The sequence below is a fragment of the Rhipicephalus microplus genome, chromosome 7, assembly GCF_043290135.1.
Source record: "Rhipicephalus microplus isolate Deutch F79 chromosome 7, USDA_Rmic, whole genome shotgun sequence".
NCBI classification, from domain to species: domain Eukaryota; kingdom Metazoa; phylum Arthropoda; class Arachnida; order Ixodida; family Ixodidae; genus Rhipicephalus; species Rhipicephalus microplus.
The window spans coordinates 163323925-163351065 of record NC_134706.1 but is presented as its reverse complement, the minus strand read 5'-3'; the positions used below and the strand labels follow the sequence as shown (position 1 = coordinate 163351065).

The following is a 27141-nucleotide window of genomic DNA, read 5'->3' as shown; positions in this document are numbered from 1 at the left end:
GTCCCGGTTTGCTGCGATGACTATAACGATGCTACAGTAATGTTTACACCTTCCGACACTTTCATGAGCCGCAGAGCCGTTTCCTTGCCTTTCGCTACACTCGACGTCACTGCGGGCCGAAGCAATATTTTCGCCCACAACCCCCTATCAGCACCGCTTACGCTACTTGCCGGCGAATGTCTCGGTCGAGTGGAGTACCTCGATTCCTGTTTATTCCTTAACATGCCAGACGAATCGTGCAGTAGCGCCTCGACCGAACTTCATGCCCTTTCCCCACTGGAGTGCTCATCGAGTGACACCTTCTCGAGTTCCATCGCCGACACCTTAAGTGCCCATGAACGCGCCGAGCTTCTTAATATTCTCCAGCACTTCGCGAATTCATTCGACGTTTCTCAGCCGCAATTGGGTCGGACTTCCGCAGTGCACCACTACATTGACACCGGTTCGCACCAGCCATTGCGTCAAAGACCGTACCGTGTCTCTGCTGCAGAACGTCACGTCATCAACGACCAGGTCGAAGAGATGCTACGCCGTCGTGTTATTCGACCATCGCACAGTCCTTGGGCATCTCCTGTCGTTCTAGTTCGAAAAAAAGATGGATCGATTCGATTTTGCGTCGACTACCGGCGATTAAACAAGGTGACGCGGAAAGACGTCTATCCATTACCGCGCATAGACGACGCCCTTGACAGCCTACAAGGAGCCGAATTCTTCTCCTCCTTAGACTTACGATCTGGATACTGGCAGGTTCCTATGGCAGAAGCTGATCGCCAGAAAACTGCGTTCATTACACCAGATGGCCTGTACGAATTTAACGTAATGCCATTTGGTCTTTGTAATGCTCCTGCCACGTTTGAACGGCTCATGGACAACACACTGCGTGGACTGAAGTGGTCTGTGTGTCTATGCTACCTCGACGACATTGTCGTTTTCTCTCCCGATTTTCCTACGCATCTGCTTCGGCTCCAACTGGTTCTGACGTGTTTAACCAACGCTGGGCTCCAACTGAACCTTAAAAAGTGCCGCTTCGCCGCGCGAGAGCTGTCCATCTTAGGGCACATCGTCTCCAAGCATGGTGTTCGACCCGACCCTGCAAAACTGCGAGCAGTCGCTGAGTTCCCGAAACCTACAACACTGAAAGAATTACGCAGTTTTGTCGGACTATGTTCGTACTTCCGGCGCTTCGTGCGAAATTTTGCATCGATCATGTCACCACTGACCAACCTCCTACGCGGTGATGCAGACCTTTCATCCTGGTCTTCTGACTGCGACGTCGCGTTTGCCACGCTCCGTAGTCTGCTAACGTCTCCTCCAATTCTTCGGCATTTCGACCCAACAGCTGCAACGGAAGTTCACACAGACGCTAGTGGGGTTGGTCTAGGCGCCATCCTCGCCTAACGCAAGCCGGGCTACTCCGAATACGTCGTCGCTTATGCGAGTCGCACACTTACTAAAGCTGAGGCCAATTACAGCGTCACTGAAAAAGAGTGCTTGGCGCTAGTGTGGGCGCTACGCAAGTTCCGCCCTTATTTGTACGGTCGCCCATTCGACCTGGTAACGGACCACCATGCACTTTGTTGGCTCGCCACATTGAAAGACCCTTCTGGCCGCCTAGCTCGGTGGGCACTGCAAATCCAGGAGTACGACATTCGTGTCATCTATCGCAGCGGACGCAAGCATTCTGACGCCGACGCCCTGTCGCGTTCGCCTTTACCTCCCGACTCGGCCTGCGGAACCACTGGTATCTCCATCGCATCTCTCGACCTCGACTCCTTTACCAGTGAACAACACAAGGACCCGTGGATCGCTTCTCTTTTTAACTGTCTTTCTGGATCGTCAACCACTGCGGTACCACGATCTCTCCGACGTCAAGCTGCTCATTTCGCCATTCGTGATCGGCTACTACACCGACGCAACTACGCCCCCGAAGGTCGTAAGTGGCTCTTGGTTGTCCCGCGCAGCTTGCGATCACAAATCTGCGCCTCCTTTCACGACGATCCCCAATGTGGTCATGCCGGAGTTTTCAAAACTTACGAACGCATTCGCCATTGCTTCTACTGGCGCGGAATGTATAATTTCGTTCGAAAATTCGTTATGGGCTGTCCTGACTGTCAACGTCGCAAATCACCGCCTTTCCACTCGTCCGGTGCGCTTCAACCGCTTCCGTGCCCTGCCAAACCTTTCGATCGGATCGGAATTGATCTCTATGGCCCTCTACCGACAACATCAGATGAAAATCGGTGGATTATAGTCGCTGTGGACCATTTAACACGCTACGCTGAGACCGCCGCCCTTCCAAGTGCCACTGCGCGGGACGTAGCATCCTTCATCCTTCATCGCTTCATATTACGACATGGTGCACCTCGAGAACTACTAAGCGATTGAGGTCGAGCTTTTCTATCATAAGTCGTCACATCTCTGCTTTCTGAATGCCATGTTGTTCATCGCAAGACCACGGCATACCACCCACAGACTAACGGGCTCACGGAAAGATTTAACCGCACCCTTGGTGATATGCTCGCCATGTATGTGACATCCGATCATACTAACTGGGATCGCATTCTTCCATTCATTACGTTCGCATATAACACCGCGGCACAGTCTACCACTGGATTTTCACCTTTCTTTCTTCTTTATGGACGCGAACCATCCCACACCATCGATACTCTCCTTCCATACCGTCCTGACGCATCCGAATGCCCATCTGTGTCCGAAGCTGCCCGAAATGCGGAAGAGTGCCGTGAACTCGCACGCACCTTTACGTCTCGAGAACAACAGCGCCAGAAAGAAAACAACGTCGACTCTTCACAAAGCCCCAGCTATTCCCCGGGATCACTTGTATGGCTGGCTGTTCCTTACCAAACCCCCGGCATTTCCTCAAAACTCGTTCCAAAGTACGAGGGCCCATACCGCGTTTTGGAGCAAACCTCGCCGGTGAATTTTCTCATCGAGCCACTTTCCCCATCTGACGACATGCGCCGGCGTGGACGTGACATCGTCCACGTCGCCCGCCTTAAGCCATATTATAGCCCTCTGCCTCCAGACTCTTAGGTCGCCAGGATGGCTCTTTTTCGGCGGGGGCAAATTGTGAAGAAGAAAGAGCGTCGTTGGCAAGCAACATCGCCACCGCTTGGGTACTGGGTGCTGGGCTTCGCTCGCTCGGCTCGTGCTGATCATCGCCGGCATCTGCTTGACCGTTGCTCTTGCACGATCGGGTTTCTTCGTAGGACCACCGTCGCAGAGGTCGTCAATAAACCCTTTTTCAATATATATATATATATATATATATATATATATATATATATATATATATATATATATATATATATAGTGGGGATAATATTTCAATGGGCCAGTTAGTCTTCTTGAAGGTATGGGATATGTCACAACGGGAGCATTGTCAACAAGGATGAATATATTTATTTCCCAACAGTTTCGGGAGGGGTCCTCCCTTCATCAGGGGATGAGTTATACTGACATGAAGTTCCAAACTTCACTGCTGCCGCGTCCCTCTCGCCTTGAAGGATGTTTGCGAGAGTGAGAGGGAACTAAAAAAAGGAAAGAAAGAAAAAAAGAAAAAAAGGAGGAAGAAAAAATACGAAAAGAAAAAAAAGAAAAGAGAAAAAGAAAGAAAAGAAAGAAAGTGAAAAGAGGAAGAACCACTGTCAACACTGAGAACGAAACCAACTGTCCGTGTTCGTCCTCATCCGGTTCTTATCACGTGCTGTTCAGTTCTCTACGTGTGTCAGGCCACCCAAGATTGTCGCCGCGGTGGCGGGAGGGGTCCATGACGGCGTGCGTAAGGAAAGGGTTTCCCCTTAATCGGTCGGTCGGCTCTTTACCTTTAATCTTCATGCGTTTCCCTTCAATGGTCATCAAGTGGTAGGCGAACATAAACACTTTGTATGTGTTTGTGAAAAAAAGAAAAAAAAACAAAAAAGCAAGAAAGGACAGTGTACACGTACGAGTCAGGCAGAAAAAACAAGCATGGTCTCCAGCTATCAATCTTTGTCACCCATTTCCTCCTGGCTTACTTCTCGGAGGCAGGAAAGTTTTCCGGGGTCCTCGTTGATGCCGGCTACTGATGTTCGAAATTTGAAAATAAAATATGCCTCACGCTGTTCGCGCTCGCACCTGTTTGAGAAACCGGACTGCAAAAGAGTTACGCTGATATTTTCAAAACTGTGGTTTGGCAGGCGCAGATGTCTAGATAAAGGCAGCTTCGGCAGTGAAGTGGCGTGGTAACGGTGATTATTGAACCGCAGCCGAAATGGCGTGTCCGTTTGGCCGATATATTCTTGTCCGCAGATGTTGTAATGTAGCATGTATATTACGTTACTGGAGTCACAATTAAGGCTTTCAGTTATGCAGAATTTGAAATCCGAGAAGTTCGCTTTAGATTCACGTGTTGTGACCATCTGTGGGCATACCTTGCATCAAGCTTTTCCGCAGGGATGGCACCCTGATTGAATTTTGGGGGTGTTTGTTTTTGTTCTGACAAGAATGTCCTTCAGATTTTTATCCCTGCGGTACACCACGTGAGGTGGCTTCGCGAAAATAGAAGTTAGTCGTTTGCTTTGCCTGATTATGTTGAAATGGCGGGAAAGTATGTTGTGGATTCGTGGCGCTGATGAGGAGTAAGTTAGTGCAAGGTTCCTTTGGGAAGTCGTTTTAGATACCCTGTTCGGTCCCTTAATTATATCATTCCTGTTCACGTTGCGAGCACGTAGTATGGCATCGTCAATAATGTCTTCCGGATAATTTTGTTTCAATAAGGAATGCTTTAGGTGTTCCGCGTGTCTGTCAAATTCCCGCATATCGGTGCATATTCTTCGGTACCGGTAGGCCTGAGAATATGGAATACCCGTTTTGCAATGCTTTGGGTGGCTGCTGTTGAAATGTAGGTAGATATGATGGTCTGTAGGCTTTTTGTAAAGGTTTGTTGACAAGCGGTCATTTTCGACCGTGACAGTGACGTCCAAAATGTTATTGCAAGTTTTGGAAATTTTGTGCCTGAATTTATTTGACGGGTGGTACTTGTTAAAATCCTCTATGAAGCGGAAAATACTTTCCTCATCATGGTTCCATATCATAAAAATATCGTCTAAGTATCTTCTGTAGTAGAAAGGTTTCCAGGTGCATCCCTCAATGAATGGGATTTCAAGTGAAGCCATAAAGGTGCTCGCGAAGTTTGGGGCCATTTTCGTGCCCATTGCAGTGCCACTGACCTGAAGGAAATGCTTGCCATTGAACTCAAAGTGGTCATAATTAAGTACAATTTTAAGAAGTGTAAACAGTACCTCGCCACTTACACTAGTTGATGAGTCAGATTTTACATATTCAGAAACCATAGCCGCTATTCCGTCATGGTGGGGTACGTTGGTGTACAGGGAGCAGACGTCCATGGTCACCAGAAAACTGCCGCTGGGATGTCGAGACTTGAAGTTTCGCAGATGAAGTGGCTTGTGTCCTTTAGGTAAAAGGGAAAATTTGAGGGGATGTTTTTTATTAAGGAATTGGTGAAGTCTGATATATTTTCTGCTGATGTGCGGTTACTGGATACTATCGGACGTCCCGGATTGCCTGCCTTGTGTATTTTGGGGAGCAAATAGAATCGACCGGGAACAGAATGGGCCGGTAACATTGCTTTTAACATTTTGCCGGTAATTTTCTCGTCCCGGCGGAGATTGTTTAGGGTTACTTTTATCTCCCTTTCAAATTTGGGAGTCGGGTCCGTTGGAAGTTCTTTGTAGAATTTTGTGTCTGATAGTTGTCGTTGCCCTTCCTTTAAGTAGTCCGACATGCTTAGAATTACTATGCAGCCCCCTTTATCAGCCGGTTTGATGGTAATTCCAGTGTTTTTTCGTAGTTTATCGAGTGCCCTTTGTTCTGACTTTGATATGTTGTTTCGAAATGGCGGATTCTTTTTCATACGCTCTGATGATATCTTTTTATACTGCTGATACATACATATCGAGGTGTTTGTCCCTCTGCTCACCTGGACACCATGATTTGTCACCACCAATCAATCTATTCTCGTCCGTACAGTCCTTGCGATCATGAAAGTATTCATGGAAGCGGAGATTACGCGCAAAGTTATCGAGGTATTGGTACAGCTCAAATTCATTGAATCTACCGGAAGATGGACAAAACGTTAAGCTTTTCGACAAAAGTTGAAGCTGAGCGGGTGTGAGTGTTGTGTTTGACAGATTGAGGACATTTTTCTCATGACTCTTCGGCTGCTCCTGGCTATCACTTGGCACGGGAGTGTCAGCGTCATATTCGAGAGTAAGGATGTTTTGATTAGAATTGCACTGTAGTTTCGAGTTTCCATTTTTCTCCTCAAAGTTAGGTTGTGGTACGGGTGGTCCCTGGCGTTTTTGTACGGCCATATTTCTATTTTCCTGTTGCAGAACAGTGGAGCTTCTGCAGTCCTGCTTGAGTATTCTATCTTGTATTATTAAAATTTCGCCCCTCTGTTTTAGTTATTATCTGTCCAGTTCTCTTGCCTCATGCTCTCCGAGATTAGATACGATTTCTGCGTGGCCTCCGTGACACTGTATTCGGCGGCCTTACGCTCACTATGGTCCGCAATGACTCGACTCAGTTGCAAGGACGCTTCCAGTATTATTTTTTCTCACTTCCCCCTTTCTGCTTCACTTAGTGTAGACATTGAGGGGTTGCAGGCTAGGCGGAGGCCCTTAGGTGCGATTTTGTGAGATAGATATTTGGTTAGTTGTTCCCCGTGTTTTTCGTATTGTACCCGCTTTTCAACGATTTTCCTAATTGATAGAAATGAGTGGGACCATGCGTGTTCAAGACTGCCCGTACCTTTTGTTTCCCCGTGTCATTTGGAAGCCGCCGCCTTGGTCTTCGCCGCAATCGTCCGCCTTGTGTTGTAAGGCCTCGCTGGTGGGAGTGGCGACGTCGTCACTGCTGGGACCCTGAATGGCTCTTTGTGTCCCTCGGCTCCCTGTTGTTGAGTGGGTTTGGCACTGGAGTTTGCCGTGCAAGCAGTTGCCGCCAATTTCTGACTCACTGGTGGGACTCGCTGGCTCGCTGGCCTCGCTAGGGGTAGTGGCAACATCGCTGGCCTCGCTGGTGGTAGTGGCGACATTGTCACTGCTGGGGCCCTGGATGGCTCTGTGTGTCGCTCGGCTCCTTGTTGTTGAGGGGGTTTGGCACTGGAGTTGTCTGTGCAAGCGATTGCCGCCGATCTCCAAGCCGCTGACGTTCATCGCAGCTGCACCCTCGTGTGCTGTGCCAGCATCGCGACTCCCTCGAAGCTTGCATGTGAGCCGTCAGCAACCAGGAAGCGGCGCAGCGGGAGTGTTGAGAAACCATGTTCGACGTAATAGACGTCTGCTCCCAACAACCCGTAGTGGCAGAGACGAACATCAAGACACTGCATCTTAGTCTGCCACAACCTCGCGCACCCAATCGCCGACGGCGGGACTCGAACTGGCGATCAATGAATCGGTTTTATATGGAGGTACAACGATTCAGCAGAGAGACCAGCCGTCTCTGCCACTACGGGTTGTTGGGAGCAGGCGTCTATTACGTCGAACATGATTTCTCAACACTCCCGCTGCGCCGCTTCCTGGCTGCTGACGGCTTACATGCAAGCTTCGAGGGAGTCGCGCTGCTGGCACAGCACACGAGGGTGCAGCTGCGATGTACGTCGGCGTCATGGAGATCGGCGGCAATCGGTTGAACGGACACCTCCAGTGCCAAGCCCCCTCAACAACAAGCAGCCGAGCGACACACAGAGCCATCCAGGGCCCCAGCAGTGACGATGTCACCACTACCACCAGCAAGGCCAGCGATGTCGCCACTACCACCAGCGAGCCCAGTGAGCCAGCGAGTCCCACCAGTGAGTCAGAGATCGGCAGAAACTGCTTGCACGGCAAACTCCAGTGCCAAACCCACTCAACAACAGGGAGCCGAGGGACACAAAGAGCCATCCAGGGTCCCAGCAGTGACGACGTCGCCACTCCCACCAGCGAGGCCATACAACACGAGGCGGGCGAATGCGGCGAAGACCAAGGCGGCGGCTTCCATATCACGCGGGGAAACAAAAGGTACGGGCAGTCTTAAACACGCATGGTCCCACTCACTTCTATCGATTAGGAAAATCGTTGAAAAGCGGGTGCAATACGAAAAACACGGGGAACAACTTACCAAATATATATCTCACGAATTTGCACCTAAGGGCCCACGCCTAGCCTGCAACCCCTCAATGTCTACACTAAGTAAAGAAGAAAGGGGGAAGTGGGAAAGAATATTACTAGAAGCGTCCTTGAAACTGACTCGGGTCATTGCGGACCATAGTGAGCGTAAGGCCGCCCAATACAGTGTCACGAAGGCCACGCAGAAATTGGTATCTAATCTCGGAGAGCATGATGCAAGAGAACTGGAAAGATATTAACTAAAAAAGACAGGCGAAATTTCAATTGTAAAAGATAGAAAATTCAAGCGGGACTGCAGTATCTCCACTGCTCTGCAACCGGAAAATAGGAATGAGGCCTTACAAAAACGCCAGGGACCACCCGTACCACAACCTAACTTTGAGGAGAAAAATGGGAACTCGAAACAACAGTGCAATTGTAATCAAAACATCCTTACTCTCGAATATGACGCTGACACTCCCGTGCCACGTGATAGCCAAGCGCAGCCGAAAACTTATGAGAAAAATGTCCTCAATCTGTCAAACACAACACTCACACCCGCTCAGCTTCAACTTTTGTCGAAAGGCTTAACCTTTTGTCCATCTTCTGGTAGATACAATGAGTTTGAACTGTACCAAGACCTCGATAACTTTGCGCGTAATCTCCGCCTCCGTGAATACTTTCATGATCGCAAGGACTGTACGGACGAGAATAGATTGATTGGTGGTGACAAATCATGGTGTCCAGGTTAGGAGAGGGACAAACCCCTCGATATGTATAGATCAGCAGTATAAAAAGATATCATCAGAGCGTATGAAAAAAATCGGCCATTTCGAAACAACATATCGAAGTCAGAACGATGGGCACTCCATGAACTACGAAAAAACACTGAAATTACCATCAAACCGGCTGATAAAGGGGGCTGCATAGTAATTCTAAACACGTCGGACTACTTAAAGGAAGGGGAACGACAACTATCAGTCACAAAATTCTACAAAGAACTTCCAACGAACCCGACTACCGAATTTGAAAGGGAGATAAAAGTAATCCTAAACAATCTCCGCCGGGACGAGAAAATTACCGGCAAAATGTTAAAAGCAATGTTACCGGCCCATTCTGTTCCCGGTCGATTCTATTTGCTCCCAAAAATACACAAGGCAGGCAATCCGGGACGTCCGATAGTATCCAGTAACAGCACATCAACAAAAAATATATCGGACTTTATCAATTCCTAAATAAAAAACATCTCCCCAAATTTTCCCTACTACTTAAAGGACACAAACCACTTCATCTGCGAAACTTCAAGTTTCGACATCCCAGGCGGCAGTTTTCTGGTGACCATGGACGTTTGCTCACTGTACACCAACATAATTCACCATGACGGAATAGCGGCTATGGTTTCTGAATATGTAAGATCTGACTCATCAACTAGTTTAAGTGGAGAGGTACTGTTTACACTTCTTGAACTTGTACTAAATTATAACCATTTTGAGTTCAATGGCAAGCATTTCCTTCAGGTCAGTGGCACTGCAATGGGCACGAAAATGGCCCCAAACTTCGCGAGCACCTTTATGGCTTCACTTGAAATCCCATTCATTGAGGGACGCACCTTGAAACCTTTCTACTACAGAACCTACTTAGACGATATTTTATGTTATGGAACCATGATAAGGGAAGTCTTTTCCGCTTCATAGAGGATTTTAACAAGTACCACTCGTCAATTAAATTCACGCACAAAATTTCCAAAACGAGCATTAATATTTTGGACGTCACTGTCACGGTCAAAAATGACCGCTTGCCAACAAACCTTTACAAAAAGCCTACAGACCGTCAAATGTACCTACAATTCAACAGCAGCCACCCAAAGCATTGCAAAACGGGGGTTTCATATTCTTAGGCCTACCGGTACCGAAGAATATGCACCAATATGCGGGAATTTGACAGACACGCGGAACACCTAAAGCATTCCTTAATGAAACAAAATTATCCGGAAGATATTATTGACGATGCCATACTACGTGCTCGCAACGTGAACAGGAATGATATAATTAAGGGACCAAACAGAGTATCTAAAACGACTTCCCAAACGAACCTTGTACTAACTTAGTCCTCATCAGCGCCACGAATCAACAACATACTTTCTCGCCATTTCAACATAATCAGGCAAAGCAAACGACTAACTTCTATTTTCGCGAAGCCACCTCACGTGGTGTACCGCAGGGATAAAAATCTGAAAAACATTCTTGTCAGAGCAAAAACAAGCACCCCCAAAATTCAATCAGGGTGCCATTCCTGCGGAAAAGATCGATGCAAGGTATGCCCACAGATGGTCACAACACGTGAATCCAAAGCGAACTTCTCGGATTTCAAAATCTGCATAACTGAAAGCCTTAGTTGTGACTCCACTGACGTAATATACATGCTACATTGCAACATCTGCGGACAAGAATATATCGGCCAAAGAGACACGCAATTTTGGCTGCGGTTCAATAATCACCGGTACCACGCCACTTCACTGCCGAAGCTCCTGTTATATAGACATATGCGCCTGCCAAACCACAGTTTTCAAAATATCAGCGTAACCCTTTTGCAGTGCGGTTTCTCAAACACGCGCGAGCGCGAACAGCGTGAGGCTAATTTTATTTTCAAATTTCGAACATTAGTAGCTGGCATCAACGAGGACCCCGGAAAACTCTCCTGCCTCCGAGAAGTAAGCCAGGAGGAAACTGGTGACAAAGATTGGTAGCTGGAGACCATGCTTGTTTTTTCTGACGGACTCGTACATGTACACTGTCCATTCTTGCTTTTTTGTTTTCTTCTTTTTTATTTTTTTTATTTTTTTTCACATGCACATACAATGTGTTTATGTTCGCCTACCACTTGATGACCATTGAAGAGAAACGGACGAAGATTAAAGGTAAAGAGCCGACCAACCGATTAAGGGGAAACCCTTTCTTTACACACGCCGTCACGGACCCCTCCCGCCACCGCGGCAACAATATTGGGTGGCCTGACACACGTCCAGAACTGAACAGCCCGTGATAAGAACCGGATGTGGACGTACACGGGCAGTTGGTTTCGTTCTCAGTTTTAACAGTGGTTCTTCCTCTTTTTTACTTTCTTTCTTTTCTTTCTTTTCCTTTTCTTTCTTTTCGTCTTTTTTCTTCCCTCTTTTTTCCTGTTTTTCTTTCTTTCCTTTTTTTAGTTCCATCTCACTCTCTCAAACATCTTTCAAGGTGAGAGGGACGCGGCAGCAATGAAGTTTGGAAGTTCATGTCAGTATAACTCATCCCCTGATGAAGGGAGGACCCCTCCCGAAACTGTTGGGAAATAAATATATTTATCCTTGTTGACAACGCTTTTGTTGTGACATACCTCATGTATATATATATATATATATATATATATATATATATATATATATATATATATATATATATATATATATATATATATATATATATATATATATATATATATAGGGAAGTGAGAAAGCATGACGTACGATGAAACACTTAATAATCTCACACGTTTCGGCTGGTGGGCCAGCCTTCGTCAGTGTGACCACTGACGCTCACCAGCCTTCGTCGAAGGCTGGCCCACCAACCGAAACGTATGTGATTATTAAAAGTGTTTCGTCGTACGTCGTGCTTTCTCGCTCCCGTTTTTACTACGGAGCCAGTGAGCTTCCTTCCTCGCTACGTCTGCATATATATATATATATATATATATATATATATGTATATATATATATATAAATCACCTGACGGCTCACGGCAAGTTATTTTTCACCCCCTTTTCTTTCTTCTTAGTTACTTTACATTGGTTCTAATAACTTCGCTTATACATTCCTCGTCATTATTGTCTCTTGGATCTCATTAATATTGTTACGTTCGAAGAGACTGGTAGACGTTGAAAGGGGCCGTTTGTTAGATCGTGAGGGGCAGCTCAGAAGCGGCCGACTGGTTCAAGATCCTCCTGATCCTCTTCTTCCTTTCTCGCTCTGGGCGACAAGTGCGTTCACCGTATACGCTTCTTTGTCTTCGTGCATGTATGCAACATTCCTCTCCGCGCAGACGAAGGCTGCCGGACGAGTCAGTCGAGTTGTCGTGGCGTGTACAGTTTCAGGCGCGCAATATGAACCACTTGAGTTTTGGCAGCTCGTCGACCACTCGCCGTGAGACGAGCTATTACATAGTTGACCTCTGTAAGTCTGTCGACGATGACAAAAGGTCCATCGTAAGTGGCCAAAAACATTTGGCATAACCCGCGCTTGTGCATGGGAGTCCACAAGCACACCAGATCACCACGGCGATAAATCACTGGTCGATGGTGAATGTCATAGCGTGCCTTCGCTTTGTCTTGCGATGCCAATGTGCGTAGTCGAGCTATGCGACGCGCCTCTTCGGCGAGGCAAAGAGTCTCGGCGACAGTGACGTTGTCGTGGTCACAGAAAGGCAATATTGTGTCGATTGTGTGCCGGGGCGAACGTGCATAAAGCAAAAAGAATGTGCTATAGCCTGTAATCTCATGCTTTGCGGTGTTGAACGCGTAAGTAATGAACAGGAGTACGTCAGCCCAGTTCTTGGGTCGCATGAGACATACATAGACAACATGTTGATAATGGTGCGGTTGGTACGCTCCGTCAGCCCATTAGTTTGGGGGTGGTATGGTGTCGAGTGACGCAGGCGGGATTCACATAAACGGAGTAGCTGCTCCACGACATCCGCTGTGAATTGTCGTCCACGATCACTGATAATCAGGCGAGGTGACCCATGTCGAAGGATGACGTACTGTAACAAAAACGACGAGACTTCACTGGCAGTTGCGGAGGGGACGGCTGCCGTCTCGCAGTAGCGTTTGGGGTAGTCGACGCAAACAATTATCCATCGGTTGCCCTTAACCGATTTTGAAAAGGGGCCCAGAAAGTCAATGCCCACTTGTTCGAAAGGTGCGCCTGGTGTAGGCATCGGCTGTAGAAGGCCAGCTGGACCAGTTGATGGACGTTTGTGACGCTGACATTGCATGCAGCTTGCCACATAACTCTCAACAGACTTCTGCATACCAGGCCACTAAAAGTGCTCTTTAGTCCAGTGAAGCGTCCGCGCCAAACCTAAATGTCCAGATGTAGGGTCGTCGTGCATGACACTCATAATAACTGTTCGCAGGCTCTCCGGAACCACTAGAAGGAAACGCGCGCCACTGCTGAAGAGGTTTCTTTTGAACAACATCCATCACGCATACAGAAACAGCGTGCACTAGTGGAAGCGGATGCAGCGGCGAATAGTGGTGCTAGTTTAGCATCTTTCCGGTGTTCTGCTCTAAAACTGGGATAGTCCGGGAACGTAGGCGACACAGGCGCTACAAACTGGTCAAGGTCATCGGATTCACAGTCTGTTGTGCTAAGTGGCATACGTGAAAGACAGTCTGCTTCAGTATGTCGACGACCACTCTTGTAAGCGAAGGTAAAACTGTATTCTTGTAGCCGGAGTGCCCAGCGCGCAAGGCGGCCACAAGGGTCACGAAGGTTGACAAGCCAAAACAACGAGTGGTGGTCGGTTACAACTGTGAATGGCCGCCCGTACAGGTAAGACCTAAACCACTGAGTTGCAAATAATACCACCAGGCATTCTTGTTCGGTAACAGTGTAGTTTTGTTCCGGCCTGCTTAGGGAGCGACTTGCGTATGCGATGACGTGTTCGCGGTCGCCGTAACGTTGTACTAGGACGGCTCCAATACCTATGCCGCTAGCATCCGTATGAAACTCTGTCGGAGCAGAAGTATTGAAGTGCTGAAGGACGGGTCGTGACGTCAGCAAAAACTTGAATTGACGGAAGGAAGAATCGCACTCCGGAGTTTACTCAAAGGAATTGTCCTTTCGTAAGAGGCATGTGAGAGGATACGCAACGTCGACAAACTTTGGAATAAAGCGGCGGAAGTACGAACAAAGCCCCAGGAAACTACGAAGCTCCTTGACGGAACGCGGCGCATTGGACACCTCAACTGCTGCTGTCTTCTGGGGGTCAGGGCGGATGCCATCCTTGTCAACGAGATGCCCGAGCACAAGCGTCTGGCGGTCTCCGAAGTGGCATTTCTTCGAGTTTAAAATTAGGCCAGCGTTTCAGATGCTGTTCAAAACAGTATCCAGACGAGAGTTGTGTTCATTGAACGTGCGGCCAAAGATGACGACATCGTCGAGGTAGCACATGCAGATGTTCCACTTCAAGCCACACAGGATGGTGTCCATAAACCTCTCGAACGTGGCCGGTGCATTGCACAGTCCAAATGGCATCACGTTGAATTCAAAGAGCCCATCAGGGGTTACAAAGGCAGTCTTTTCCTTGTCCTCTGGGTGCATCGGAATTTGCCAATAACCGGATCGTAAGTCTACGGAGGAAAAATAAGAGGCCGAATGTAAGCAGTCTATTGCGTCCTCTATACGTGGCAGCGGGTATACGTCCTTTTTAGTCACGGCATTCAGTCGGCGATAGTCGACGCAAAATCTCCAAGATCCATCTTTTTTCTTAACAAGGATTACCGGTGCTGCCCACGGATTGGCTGACTCTTGTATCACTCCCTTTTGCATCATTTCCTGCACTTGGTCGTTGATAATTTGTCTTTCTGATGGGGAAACACGATATGGTTTTTGGCGAATCGGACTTGCCGCGCCAGTGTTGATGGTATGGCGCGTTCGAGACAGGGGAATAGGGATTACTTTGCCCTTCTGCGCAAAGTCAAATACCGAAACGTGCTTCAACAGCACATTCATTACAGTTCGGCGCTCGCTTGAGCTAAGCGACTTATTTATCGTTGCCATAAGCGCCCCGTCCAAATTGTGACAACCAGTTCCGTCACGTTCTTCCGGCACGTCTGTGAGCTCGACCACTGATAAGTTCACGTGTTTTTTGCTGACCGAAGCTAATTTCAAACGATTGGGTAGTGTCACGGGCTCAGAGGAACTGTTTACAGTCCACAGGCCAGTTCGTCCGCCATCAATCGACACCACACAATGGGGAAACAACACATTCTTCTTCACGCAGTTTATGTGCATTGGTTCTACGCTCGCATCGAAGCTGTCAGAATCCGCGCCGCGACAAACAACAGGAACACGTACGGTAGACAACGCAGGTATGAACGTATCGCCACAGACACACAGCGTAGCTTGGTCATTCGCCGGAGTTTCCAGAAGTTCTGAAGGCATCTGGCCACTCACAAAGACTTTCCCCGTGCGAAAGTCTACAGTGGCACCACATTCTCGCAAGAAGTCCATGCCGAGAATGACATCATGTGTCGACCGAGGAATAATCGCAAACTCTGTCGTTATCATAAGGCCTCCCAAAAATACCTCAGCACTACACACACCAATAGGGCGCAATGGCTCTCCACTCACTCCAAAGAACGTCGAAGTTTTAGTCCAGGTAAAAACAACTTTCCACCCTAGCACGTCTTTAAAGGAAGCACTCATCACGGAAATCGTTGCACCTGTGTCCACCAAGGCCATCACAGGCACATGATCCACCAAAACACGCACTTTGTTTTTAAACATACACACAGGAGGTATTTCTCTCAGTAGCACGTTTTCAGCGACCTCACCCCCATTGGCCGCGCTTACTAGTTTTCCGGTGGCGAAGAGGGCGCTTGGCGATTGACGCAGCGGTGAAGTAGAACGATGAGCACGAGGTCGCGGTAGGGGCGTTAAACTCCTGTCAGATGCCGAGGAGTGGTTGCGGAAGTTTCTGGGCCAATAGTTGTCATCAGGTGGTATGTGGGCCGGCCGCCGGACACCATGAGGCTGTTCAAAGGGTCGTGAAAAGTCAGATGGTTGGTGATACCGAGGAGTCACCCGACGGTTGCAAAATCGCGATATGTGGCCAGGCACACCGCAGGAATAGCACACCGGCCGAGGTCGAAACGTCGGTCGCTCGTCGATGAATAGGGCGTCATCTTTGCTCTTGTGTGACGGATGTACTGGTTGGGTGAGTTGTACCGAGACGTCGGGTGTCGAGGAGGCATGCGTAAGAGCGTCGGTCATACCGTGACGTGGGAAATCTGGTTGTCATCCTTGACTGTGGGGCTCGGCTGTACTCCACAGTTGCCGCGCTCATCGTCGGTTGCCATGGGGTCAAAGGAGGCACATCCATAGCCTCACGTGGCAGACACAACTCGCGATGGTCAGCTGTCAAACACGACATTTCTCGGTGGGACAGTTTCTCACGAACCATCTATCGAATGGTAGAAAAATTGTCGAGGCCAGGATTTGTGTCCACACTGGCAACAGTTGTAACGTTAGCCAGCCGACCAAACTTAGGCGCAATTCGACGCATCTTGAGCGTTTCAAACGTTCGGCAATGCTGAATCACGTCGGACACAGAACTGAGGCTTTCTTTTTCAATTAGAAAATTATACACGTCCTCAGCTATTCCTTTGAGCAGATGACCAACTTTGTCCTCTTCCGACTTGGTAGCACAGACTACCTTGCACAGCCTTAACACTTCTTCCATGTAAGTGGTGCATGTCTCACCTGGTAGCTGTGCCCGTTGCGACAGTGTTTGCTCAGCCCGCTTCTTTCTAGCAACCGAGTCGCCGAAACACGCCCTGAGCTCTCCAACAAAAAGATCGCACGTCGTGAGTGCGTCCTCGTGGTTCTCGTACCACACCAGTGCGGTGTCGGTCAGGGAGAACACTACGTTGGCTAGCATAGCGGCTGCATCCCAACCGTCGGACTTGCCCACACGTTAGTACTTGGTGAGCCAGACGTCGACATCTTCTTCGGCTTTTCCTCCGAAGGGCGGTGGAACTCGGTAGTACGGAAGTGGGCCAGATGATGCCATCCTGGAAACGCCTGCTTCTTCGGGCATGTCGAAGTCACTCACGGCAGATGGTGGGAGACCGGCAAGTCGACGGCTTCGTCGAAGCTGTGGCAGTGATCATTCCGTAGTTGAAGCGCTTACCCAGCTCCTCCACCACTCTGTTACGTTTGAACAAACTAGTAGACGTTGAAAGGGGCCGTTTATTATATCGTGAGGGGCAGCTCAATAGCGGCCAACTGGTTCAAGATCCTCCTGATCCTCTTCTTCCTCTCTCGCTCTGGGCGACAAGTGCGTTCACCGTATACGCTTCTTTGTCTTCGTGCACGTATGCAACAATATTATGTCAAAACACAAAAAACAAGCCCTTAGGCTTTCTCACACACACACACACACACACACACACACGCACACACACACACACACACACACACACACACACACACACGCACACACACACACACACACACACACACACACACACACACATATATATATATATATATATATATATATATATATATATATATTTATTTATTTTATTTAGCAATACTGCTAGCCCCACCTTGGGGCCATAGCAGAGTGGGTGTACATAGTACAACAGAATCATCAGTACAATACTGCAGTCAACACAGAACAAAGCACTTCAAACAACATAAAAAATGTTTCACGAAGAAAAAAAAAACACTAGTCAGATATAAATTTTTCAAATGCCTCGATACTGTCTGTTTCAATAATTTTGCTGTCAAGCTCATTCCATTCTTTGGCAGTGCGCGGAAAAAAGGAATACTTGAAAGTATTATTATTGGGCTGGAAAGGAACGACAGTGTGTTTATGACGTTGTCTGGTAGAGTAACCGGAAGAGAACTTTAAGTTCTCTTCCGGTTACTCTACCAGACAACGTCCCAAATAAGCAAATATATATATATATATATATATATATATATTTGCTTATTTGGGGAAGAGAGAACATAGAAGAGCAAGTTGGGTGCACAGCCCATATGAAAACTTTCCACCTAATTCCACCGAGACCGAATTACCAGCCCATTGTGTTCAACAGTCTTTTCTTTCTCTATAAGGCTGAACGAAAGCAACTCGGTTTCTGAAGACTCTCTTCACGATGACTCAAGGCTTCTCTCGCAAAGCTTACCATTACTAAATGATGTGTCGTCTTGCGTACTGACAAAAAGAAAAAGTACTTGTTCTGAAGCGTAAGGCTACACTTGACTGCTAAGTGTGCCAGTATCAATTGTACAAGCAAGCATGATCTGTAAAATAGAATTATAACTGACAATCTTGTTTCAAGTTGTCACAATTTACTTACCGTGACTTCGCTTGCTTGCGCTCTGTGATGAAAAAGGTTGAAAATTAGAGGCACGTTTGCAGCTCTGCTTCGACAATTGCGTAAAGGTATGAATAAAAAATTACTATATAAAATTATGAATAAAAATTATGAATAAAAATTGAAGCGAATGTCTCCTGATGGTCGCGCGAGGACAAGTGCTCACTAAACCATAAAGAGGAAGAGAGCGGGCATGGGTGACATGATGCCCACGTGAGGAGTGGGCTCGAGCATTGCGAGCGGTGTAGAAGGTGAAGCGAGAGAGATGATGATGATGAGTAGTTTTTAGTGGCGCAAGGGCCAATTGATGGCCAAAGAGCGCCATTTCAATTAACTACAGATATGAACAATGATATGGTGCGTGGCTGTAAAGGGGCCTTAAAATTCCTCGCTCTAACGCGGGTTAAAACATGAAAGTAATAAAATCATGACAGTGGCGTGACATATGTGTGGTGATAGCTGATAGCAAAATGTCATGATAATAAAACCATGATGAAGATATAGTCACCGCAGCCACGACCACTCTATAGAGGTCGTGCTACGGATGACCTCGAAATATTGGGTGAAAGTTTTGCACTTCTTTAAAAAATGTAAAAAGTGTTTGCAGTTTAAAAAGCGGATCCCTACCGATGAGCATCCCAGGGTGTAGAGGGAGCTGCTGTCGGTAGGGCAGTAAAAAGAGCTTTTTTCTTAGAGCATCTAGCTCATTGCACTGGACGAGAATGTGGAGAACCGTAAGGGGCTCTCCACATCTCTCACAATATGGTGGATCAACGGTAGACAGAAGAAATGAATGTGTAGAATGTGTGTGTCCAGTCCTAAGCCTTGTTAGTATTACTTCCGTGTGTCGTAATTTTGATAGTGGCGGCCAATAACCTAGTTGCGGCTTAATAGCATGGAGTTTATTATCTGTTTGTTTATCCCACATGCTCTGCCAATACCCCCTGAGCTTTCGTTTTATAAAAGGTTTTAAGTCAAGTGCAGGGACTGGTGTTGGTGCATTGGCAGTAGTGACATTGGCGCAAGCAGCCAGATTGTCGGCCAAAACGTTCCCTTGTATTTCACGGTGCCCTGGCACCCAGCAGACAACGACATGCTGTTTTGATGTGTAAAGTGTGCACAGAAGTGAGTAAAGTGACACCAGCACTGGGTTCTTGTGTTTTTTAGGAGTTTTCAGGGCTTTGACCACACTTAGAGAATCTGTGTATATTATCGCCTTTTGTAATTTTACCTGTTTAATGTGTTTTACGACCGCCAGTATTGCGTAAGCTTCTCCTGTGAAAATGCTTGCATTAGGATGAAGAACGCCGGCCTCAGAAAAGGATTGGCCTATTGCTGCATATGACACAGAAGTGTTTGACTTTGACGCATCAGTAAAGAACTCAGGGCATGTGTATTTATGTTGTAGCTCTAAAAAGTATGTATGTATGTGTGCAAGTGGTGCGTGCTTTGTGACATCAACAAAAGAAACATCACAGTCTATAAGGTGCCACTGCCACGGTGGCAGATATGTTGCAGGAGCCATCAAACTGGGTTCAAGAAGAGGCACACCTGTTCCTTCGGCCAGGCTCCTTACACGCAGCGCGCAGGGCTGCCTAAACGAAGGTCGGTTCTCGAACAAGCCAGAACAAGACAAATCATTATTTGTGAAATGGGAAGGATGTTTCTTGTCTGCCTTCACCTTCAAAAAGTACAAAAAGGACAGGGAACATCTTTGTAGGTGGAGCGACCATTCATTCGAATCCACGTACAGGCTCTCCACAGGGCTGGTGCGGAAAGCACCCGTAGAGAGGCGAATACCTAGATGGTGGACAGGGTCAAGAATTTTCAAGGCCGATGGTGTTGCCGACTGATAGATTATAGCACCGTAATCTAGGCGTGTGCGTACTAGGCTTTTATATAAGGTAATTAAACATTTTTTGTCACTACCCCATGTAGTGTGTGACAACACTTTCAAAATGTTCATTGTTTTTAAGCACCTGTCCCTTAAATACTTGATGTGTGGGATGAAACTTAGCTTAGTGTCTAATATGAGACCGAGAAACTTGTGCTCGGTCTTCACTGACAGAGGTTGACCATGCAGGTCAATGTCGGGGTCAGGATGGAGGCCCCTCTTTCGGCTGAACAAGACACAAGTACTCTTTTGCGCGTTGAGTATAAAACCATTCTCGTTTGCCCATTGAGATACCTTGTTCAACCCTAGTTGAACTTGACGTTGGCACATTGAGATGTTGCAAGATTTGTAACCAATCTGCACATCATCGACATATATGCAGTAAAAAATATTTCGTGGGAGAGACAGGTGCAAGGAATTCATTTTAACTATGAAAAGTGTACAGCTCAATACACCTCCTTGTGGCACTCCTGTTTCTTGGACAAATACTCGAGATAAGACAGTGCCAACTTGGACACGGAATGTACGGTTGGACAGGTAGCTTTCGATAACTGTCAGCATTCTACCCCGCACACCTAAATGTGACAGGTCTCGCAATATGCCGAAGCGCCATGCAGTGTCATATGCCTTTTCCATATCGAGAAACACAGAAAGAAAAAATTGCTTATGAACAAAAGCGTCGCGAATTTGTGCCTCGATACGGACAAGGTGGTCAGTGGTGGACCGAGCCTCTCGAAACCCACACTGGTATGGGTCAAGTAGGCCACTAATTTCAAGGAAGTACATCAGGCGCCTGTTAATCATTTTTTCAAAGACTTTGCAAATACAGCTGGTTAATGCTATTGGCCTGTAGCTGGAAACTGAGGCCGGGTCCTTGCCTTGTTTCAGAATTGGGATAATAGTAGCTTCCTTCCAGGCTGAGGGTAGCTCGCCAGAAGACCATATCGCATTATAGAGAGAGAGGAGAGCTTTCTGGGTTTCAGTGGGCAGGTGTTTCAACATTTCATATGCCACACGGTCCGGGCCTGGGGCAGATTTATTGCAACAGGCAAGTGAGGCCTGCAGTTCAGCAAAACAGAAAGGTTCGTTGTATGTCTCATGTGTTCTGGGCTTGCGCTCTAATCTCTGTTTTTCTATTCCGGTTTTGTATCGCCGGAACGCTTCGCTATAGTGTGTTGAGCTGGAGACCTGTTCAAAGTGCGCTCCGAGAGTGTTTGCCTGGTCTTCCAAACTCTCCCCTTGTGTGTTCACTAGAGGAAGCGAATGTGCTTCTCGTCCTGCCACCTTACTAACCATGCTCCAGACTCTCGACTCATCTGTGTATGAGTTAATGCCCGATACGAATTTGTGCCAACTTTCTCTTCTCGCCTGTCGGCGCGTCCTCCTTGCTTGCGACTTGACGTTCTTAAAGTTTACAAGATTCTCGGCTGTGGGCGAGTCTCTAAGCAACCTCCATGCCTTATTTTGTTTTTTTCGAGCTTCACGGCACTCATTATTCCACCATGGGACTCGTCGTTTGCTTGACGGTCCACATGTTTGGGGAATACATTTTGCTGCTGCATCAACCAAGAAAGCTGTAAAGTAGCATACAGCATCCTGTATACTCAATGCCGCCATGTCACTCCAAGATAATAAAGTCATTTTTTGAAACTTTCCCCAATCAGCTTTATCGGTGAGCCATTTGGGAACTTGTGCAGGACATGTATTTGTTATTGATGAGCTGATAACGATAGGAAAATGATCACTACCATATGGATCATTGATAACTTCCCATTTAAGTAGAGGCAGGAGTGATGGGGATATTATGCTGAGGTCTATTGCTGAGTACGTATTGTTAGCGATGTTGTAGTATGTTGGCTCTTTCCGATTCAGCAGGCACGCACCGGAAGAAAAAAGTAGCTGTTCAATCAGGCGACCTCGAGCATCGCAGCGAGAGTCACCCCATAGATTGCTATGTGCATTAAAATCTCCAAGGAGGATATAAGGTTCTGGAAGTTCCTCTATGAGGGACTCGAATTCATGCTTTTCAAGACGGTGTTGTGGAGGTATGTAGAGAGAGCAGATGGTGACGAGCTTATTCAAAAGAACTGCTCGAACAGCCACCGCCTCAAGGGATGTTTGTAGTGGTAGGTGTGTGCATGCAATCCCTTGATTGACTATAATGGCAACACCACCGGATGGCAAAATGGCATGATTCCGGTATTTCCGAAAGATAACGTAATGACGTAAAAAGTTGGTGTGTTTAGGTTTCAGGTGTGTCTCTTGTACGCACAGCACCTTAGGTGTATGTTTCTGTAAAAGTTCATGGATATCGTCGAGGTTTCTCAACAGTCCTCTGACGTTCCACTGTAGAAGTTGTGTCATTTTAATGTAGTGTGGTGCTCTGTGTACAGAGGTGTTGCTTTAGTTTACAGGGCCTTTTGAGGGCCCTGTGATTCGATGTTTTTCTTTTTTGGCGCGCTCCAAGGAGTTGCGCCTATCCTTCGGCGTCTGAGGCGCCGGAGGAGTGGGACTTGTATCCATCACCTCTTGTGAGGTGGTGGATGGTGCCTGCTGGGCAGGCACATTCACTGAACTTTTGGACCTAACTGCACCTGCAGTGGTCCCAGGTTCGGCAGACACCGGGGTCTGCCAGCCCTGTTTGTCAAGTGGCGGAGCAGTACAGGCTGCTCCGGCCGGGGGCGCTGGCGGCACGACCGCGGCCACACACTGTGCGACATTCGCGGGTGCCGAGGCATGTGGCGCGGCGCCCCGGCGCGTCACATCTGCAAAGGAGGGATAAGATGGGTTGTGTATTGCGAAACGTTGGCGTGCTTCTTGGAATGTGAGATTGAATTTAACCTTGAGTTCTACTATTTGTTTTTCTTTTTTCCATGCGGGGCATGATCGTGAGTAGGCAGCGTGATTTCCTTCACAGTTCGAACAATGAGTTGTTTCTGAGGTGCAGTTGTCCGATATGTGTTGAATGGATGCGCACTTTGCGCAAGTGGCACGCCCTCTGCAACTCTGCGATCCATGACCGAAACGTTGGCACTTAAAACATCGACGAGGGTTGGGAATGTATGGTCTTACACGAAGCTTACAATAGCCGGTTTCGATTGATTCTGGTAGGTCACTTGTTCCGAAGGTAATTATTACGTGTTTTGTAGGAATCAGTTTGTTGTTGCGCCTTATTGTTATTCGTTGGACTTTGACCACGTTCTGGTCCTGCCAACCTTCGAGCAGCTCACTTTCAGAAAGCTCAGTAAGATCATCATCAGAAATTACGCCACGGACAGTGTTCATAGACCTGTGTGGGCCCACCGAAACAGGGGTTTCCCCAAAGGCTACAAGCTTAGACAGCTTTTCATACTGAGCTTTGTTACGAACCTCCAAAAGAAGATCGCCACTTCCCATTTTTGTCACTTTATAACCTGGGCCTATTGCTTCTGTGAGAGTTTTGGAAACGAGGAAAGGTGAAATGGCTCGGACTGTCTTGTTTTCGTTTTGACTGTGGATTACATGGTACTTTGGGAATGTCGGCTTTGGTGTGTTAAGCAGGAAAGTATCATCGGTGCGCCACCTTTTTAGGGAGCGATCAGGAAGGAAGGGAAAAGCTTTTGCCATAAAAATGCTATAAAGTTCGGCGGTGATGGTGGCCACCCACCACCGAGCCCAACAAGGGGACGCTACAAGGTTGACTAGTAAACACTTGGAGACGCCAGCCATGCATCGCCGCTATAACCGAATATAACTACCCAAGGTTGGGTAACTACACAGGGCTAACCCTCGCCGCCAGGAAATTCGGAAGTAAACGGAAAAGAGAAGATGACAGGACAGATAAAAAGAGAGAGATAAAGACGAAGATGTAGGAAGAGAGTGATAGGAAAAGGCGACTGCCGATTTCCCCTGGGTGGGTCAGCCCAGGGGTGCCGTCTACGTGAAGCCAGGGCCAAAGGGGTGTGTTGCCTCTGCCGGGGGGCCTTAAAGGTCCAATCACCCAGCGTCGGCTCAACCCCCAGGATCCCCTTTTCCCCGGACACGGCAAGGCCACGCACGGCTAGGCGTGGGAGGGAGTCAAAACTCCCCCGTTAGCTCGGGTCCGTGGTGTCGCTACACACCAAATGCCTACTTGCGCAGGCACCCCTGCGGGAAGCGAGAGAGAGCTGACACGCGGCGAGCGCGCAGCAGGCGAGGAAGAGCGACATTACCGCGCACTGCTAGGGGGACGTGGCCTACTTCGCACCGCTTCATAATCTGCGGCGAGTGCAGTGGTGCGGGCGGAAGGACAGCGTAACACAGGCTAGTCAAAGACCTGCTTCGCCTCAAAAAAAAAGGAAAGAGAGAAAGGAAAGATAACAGGGCGGTGAAATTTCCGAAGATCACCACACTGCGCCAGTGGTGTCATTAATGCTTATTTCCTTGGAGGCATTGCCTTCGGTGTTTTTGAGTGGCGACCCCTTTAGTGAAGATCGTGGCCGTCTATGGTAAGGGCTTCACTAATCTATTCGTAGGAGCAATCTCTTCGCAACGGCGATTGATTTTGAGGTTAATGAACGCTTGCTTTGAAACGCTGTTCAGTACAGGTTTAAGGAAAATACGAAACTTGGACACTCGTCCGCGCTTTCTGCTCGACGTAGCACGTGGATGCAATAAAGAAATAGGCTTGTGTAAAATTTACACTGCGGTGACAGGGATAATGATTTATTGAGGCAGGCTAAAAGATGTGGGTTGCAGTGGTTAGGCTGCCTCATCACGAAGTTTTTTATACCAAACACACAAAAGCGTTAGACTTGCGTACCGGTCTCACTTTCCCCAATCTGTGAGGGAGTCGGAACCAATCCGGGAGACGGCAGAAATGCGGGTGAAGGCTGCGCAGAGCCAGGTGTTGGTGCGTAGTCTGACTGGTCACCCGGCCCGTAAAAGGCTGGGTTGTTGTAAACGCCCTGCGGATACTGCATGTCTGCAGCTGTGTTAACCTGCACAAAATATAAAAAAATGCAGGCTCCCTTACACTTCGAGTAAGTCTGCGCTGAATAATACTAAGCATGGTTCTTTTTTACGCTTTCATGTAAATGGTCTGGAATAGATACGACTACTTCTTTGCGCTGGACACACAGTATCAACTGGGAACCCGGTCGATTGTGCAATGCTTTGCTGAAAAAGGTATGTGCGTAACCTTGGGTGCGGTCTCTATGCGATAAAAGCTGGAGCCGCAAACAACTTCGCTGTGAAATTTCGACGTTGCTCAGCGCGTGCGAATGGTGCCGGAACGTCACGCCGTATTTGTCTTCTGCGTGCGCTACGAGTCGCTTTACTGCGGAGCCGTTGAACGTAATGGTGGACCTATGCGCAACTGTGCTTCCGTAGGGGGCACATAACTCTAAAGACCACAGCCCAGTACGCCCGGCGTACGGAGTGGTTTGTATCACGGAGTGCTTGATATCTGCCACGACAGGTGCCGCCATGCTACCAGCTGATCAGGCGCGCAATTCACAGCCAATTAGGTCAGAAGCTTGGGTGACATCATGATTTCATTGGATGTCGTGCTGTAAATGGATGGTTTAAACAGCGTTGGGCTGAGACACGGTAATCAGCAATTATTAAATGCTTCAAAGCGGTCCTAAATAATACAGATTAAGCAGAGAGTTTATACCAGTCTATAATTTACCTTTAGGACTTGGTTTACCGACACATTGTGTTTATACATCAACATCACCATCAATCTGACTTGACCCAATTCAGGACAACCATTTTTCTACAATCCGTCAATCTGCCACGTTATAAAATCATTCAACCAACTTCAGGGTCATTTTAGGAGCTTCGTTCTTAAGAAATACTTTAGCGAATGTAGTGTTGCATTTAAGTGTCGTTAATGGCGCTGGCTTCTAACATTTAGTGAAAGTTGTGTTCACTTGAATAGACTTTCTGTGAAAGAACAGTGTTTTGAAGTAGGTGTATGACATGAAGACGACACAAACCCAGACGAAAACAAGCATGCATTTTTATTGAACACTGCAGGTGACAGACTAACCTTTCCATCCACTATTGGTTTTTGTTTTTGCGTTTTACGAGCAGGCTTTTTTTTTACTTATTTCTATTCAGAAATACTTTTAATGAAGTTTCCAGTTTCGAGGCAGAACTCGAGCGGTCTGTTTCGCCTCTTGCGCTGTGCAAGGGTTTGCGGCTCTACGGTAACACCTAACCAACAGCGAAAGCAATTAGGCGATCACAACAAGGGCTGATTCTCGCCCTGTATTTGTTTTCCGCTGCCACTGTAGCAGTTCGTAACCATTATCGCGCGAAACAAAAAAAAAATTAAAACAGAAAAAAATACCACGGCATATTGTCTCACGTGAAAAGAACGGCTTCGGGCAAGAAATACCGCGTAATCACAGAGAATACCACACAGGTCAGTCACGCGACCCAACCAAAAAGACTAAGCGAGAAAGCACGCTGTCGCAAACGACTTCTTCGTTTGTTTGCTCCTTGATGTGGGCACATGCTCGCCGCACTTCAATTCCAGGTGGCATATTCTCCCTTCCCTCCCCCTTCTTGAAAAAAAAAAGAAAAGCATCGCACCGATGCTCGCGCAAGTGGTAGTGCATAAGTAAAAAAAAAAACAGAACGAGCAGTCTGTGGGCACATTGATTGAGTAAGTTATGGAAATTGTACGTCGGTATTTAGCGGGGTGGGAGCTATAAGCACCTGCAAGCACATTGAAGAAAAAAATCGCAATATATCAAGAGAGTGAATGATGATGAGTGGGGCGATGCTTTGAAGAGTTTTATCGGTAAACCGTGACTCGTCTGTCTGTCTGCCATTCTGTTTGTCTATCTGTCTGTCAACTACCACCAAAAGTGTTTTTTTTTTCAGTTTTAGACAACAAAAAAGGTGAGTAACCAAACCTGTTATCATACACCTCTAACAAAAGATTACCGAGAACATCCT

General features: G+C 47.5%; 1 protein-coding gene across 1 annotated transcript in view; it reads right to left on the bottom strand.

The window, feature by feature from the left end:
- LOC142767697 (uncharacterized) overlaps nt 1-27141 on the bottom strand; it is a 311889-nt gene that overhangs the window by 263048 nt on the left and 21700 nt on the right. Inside the window, exons 3-4 of the mRNA XM_075869890.1 lie at nt 24992-25169; nt 18300-18321 (exon numbers count right to left, since the gene is read on the bottom strand). Of these exons, the coding sequence (XP_075726005.1) occupies nt 18300-18321; nt 24992-25151 (182 nt within the window). The 5' untranslated portion in view covers nt 25152-25169. The remainder of the gene's footprint in view (nt 1-18299; nt 18322-24991; nt 25170-27141) is intronic.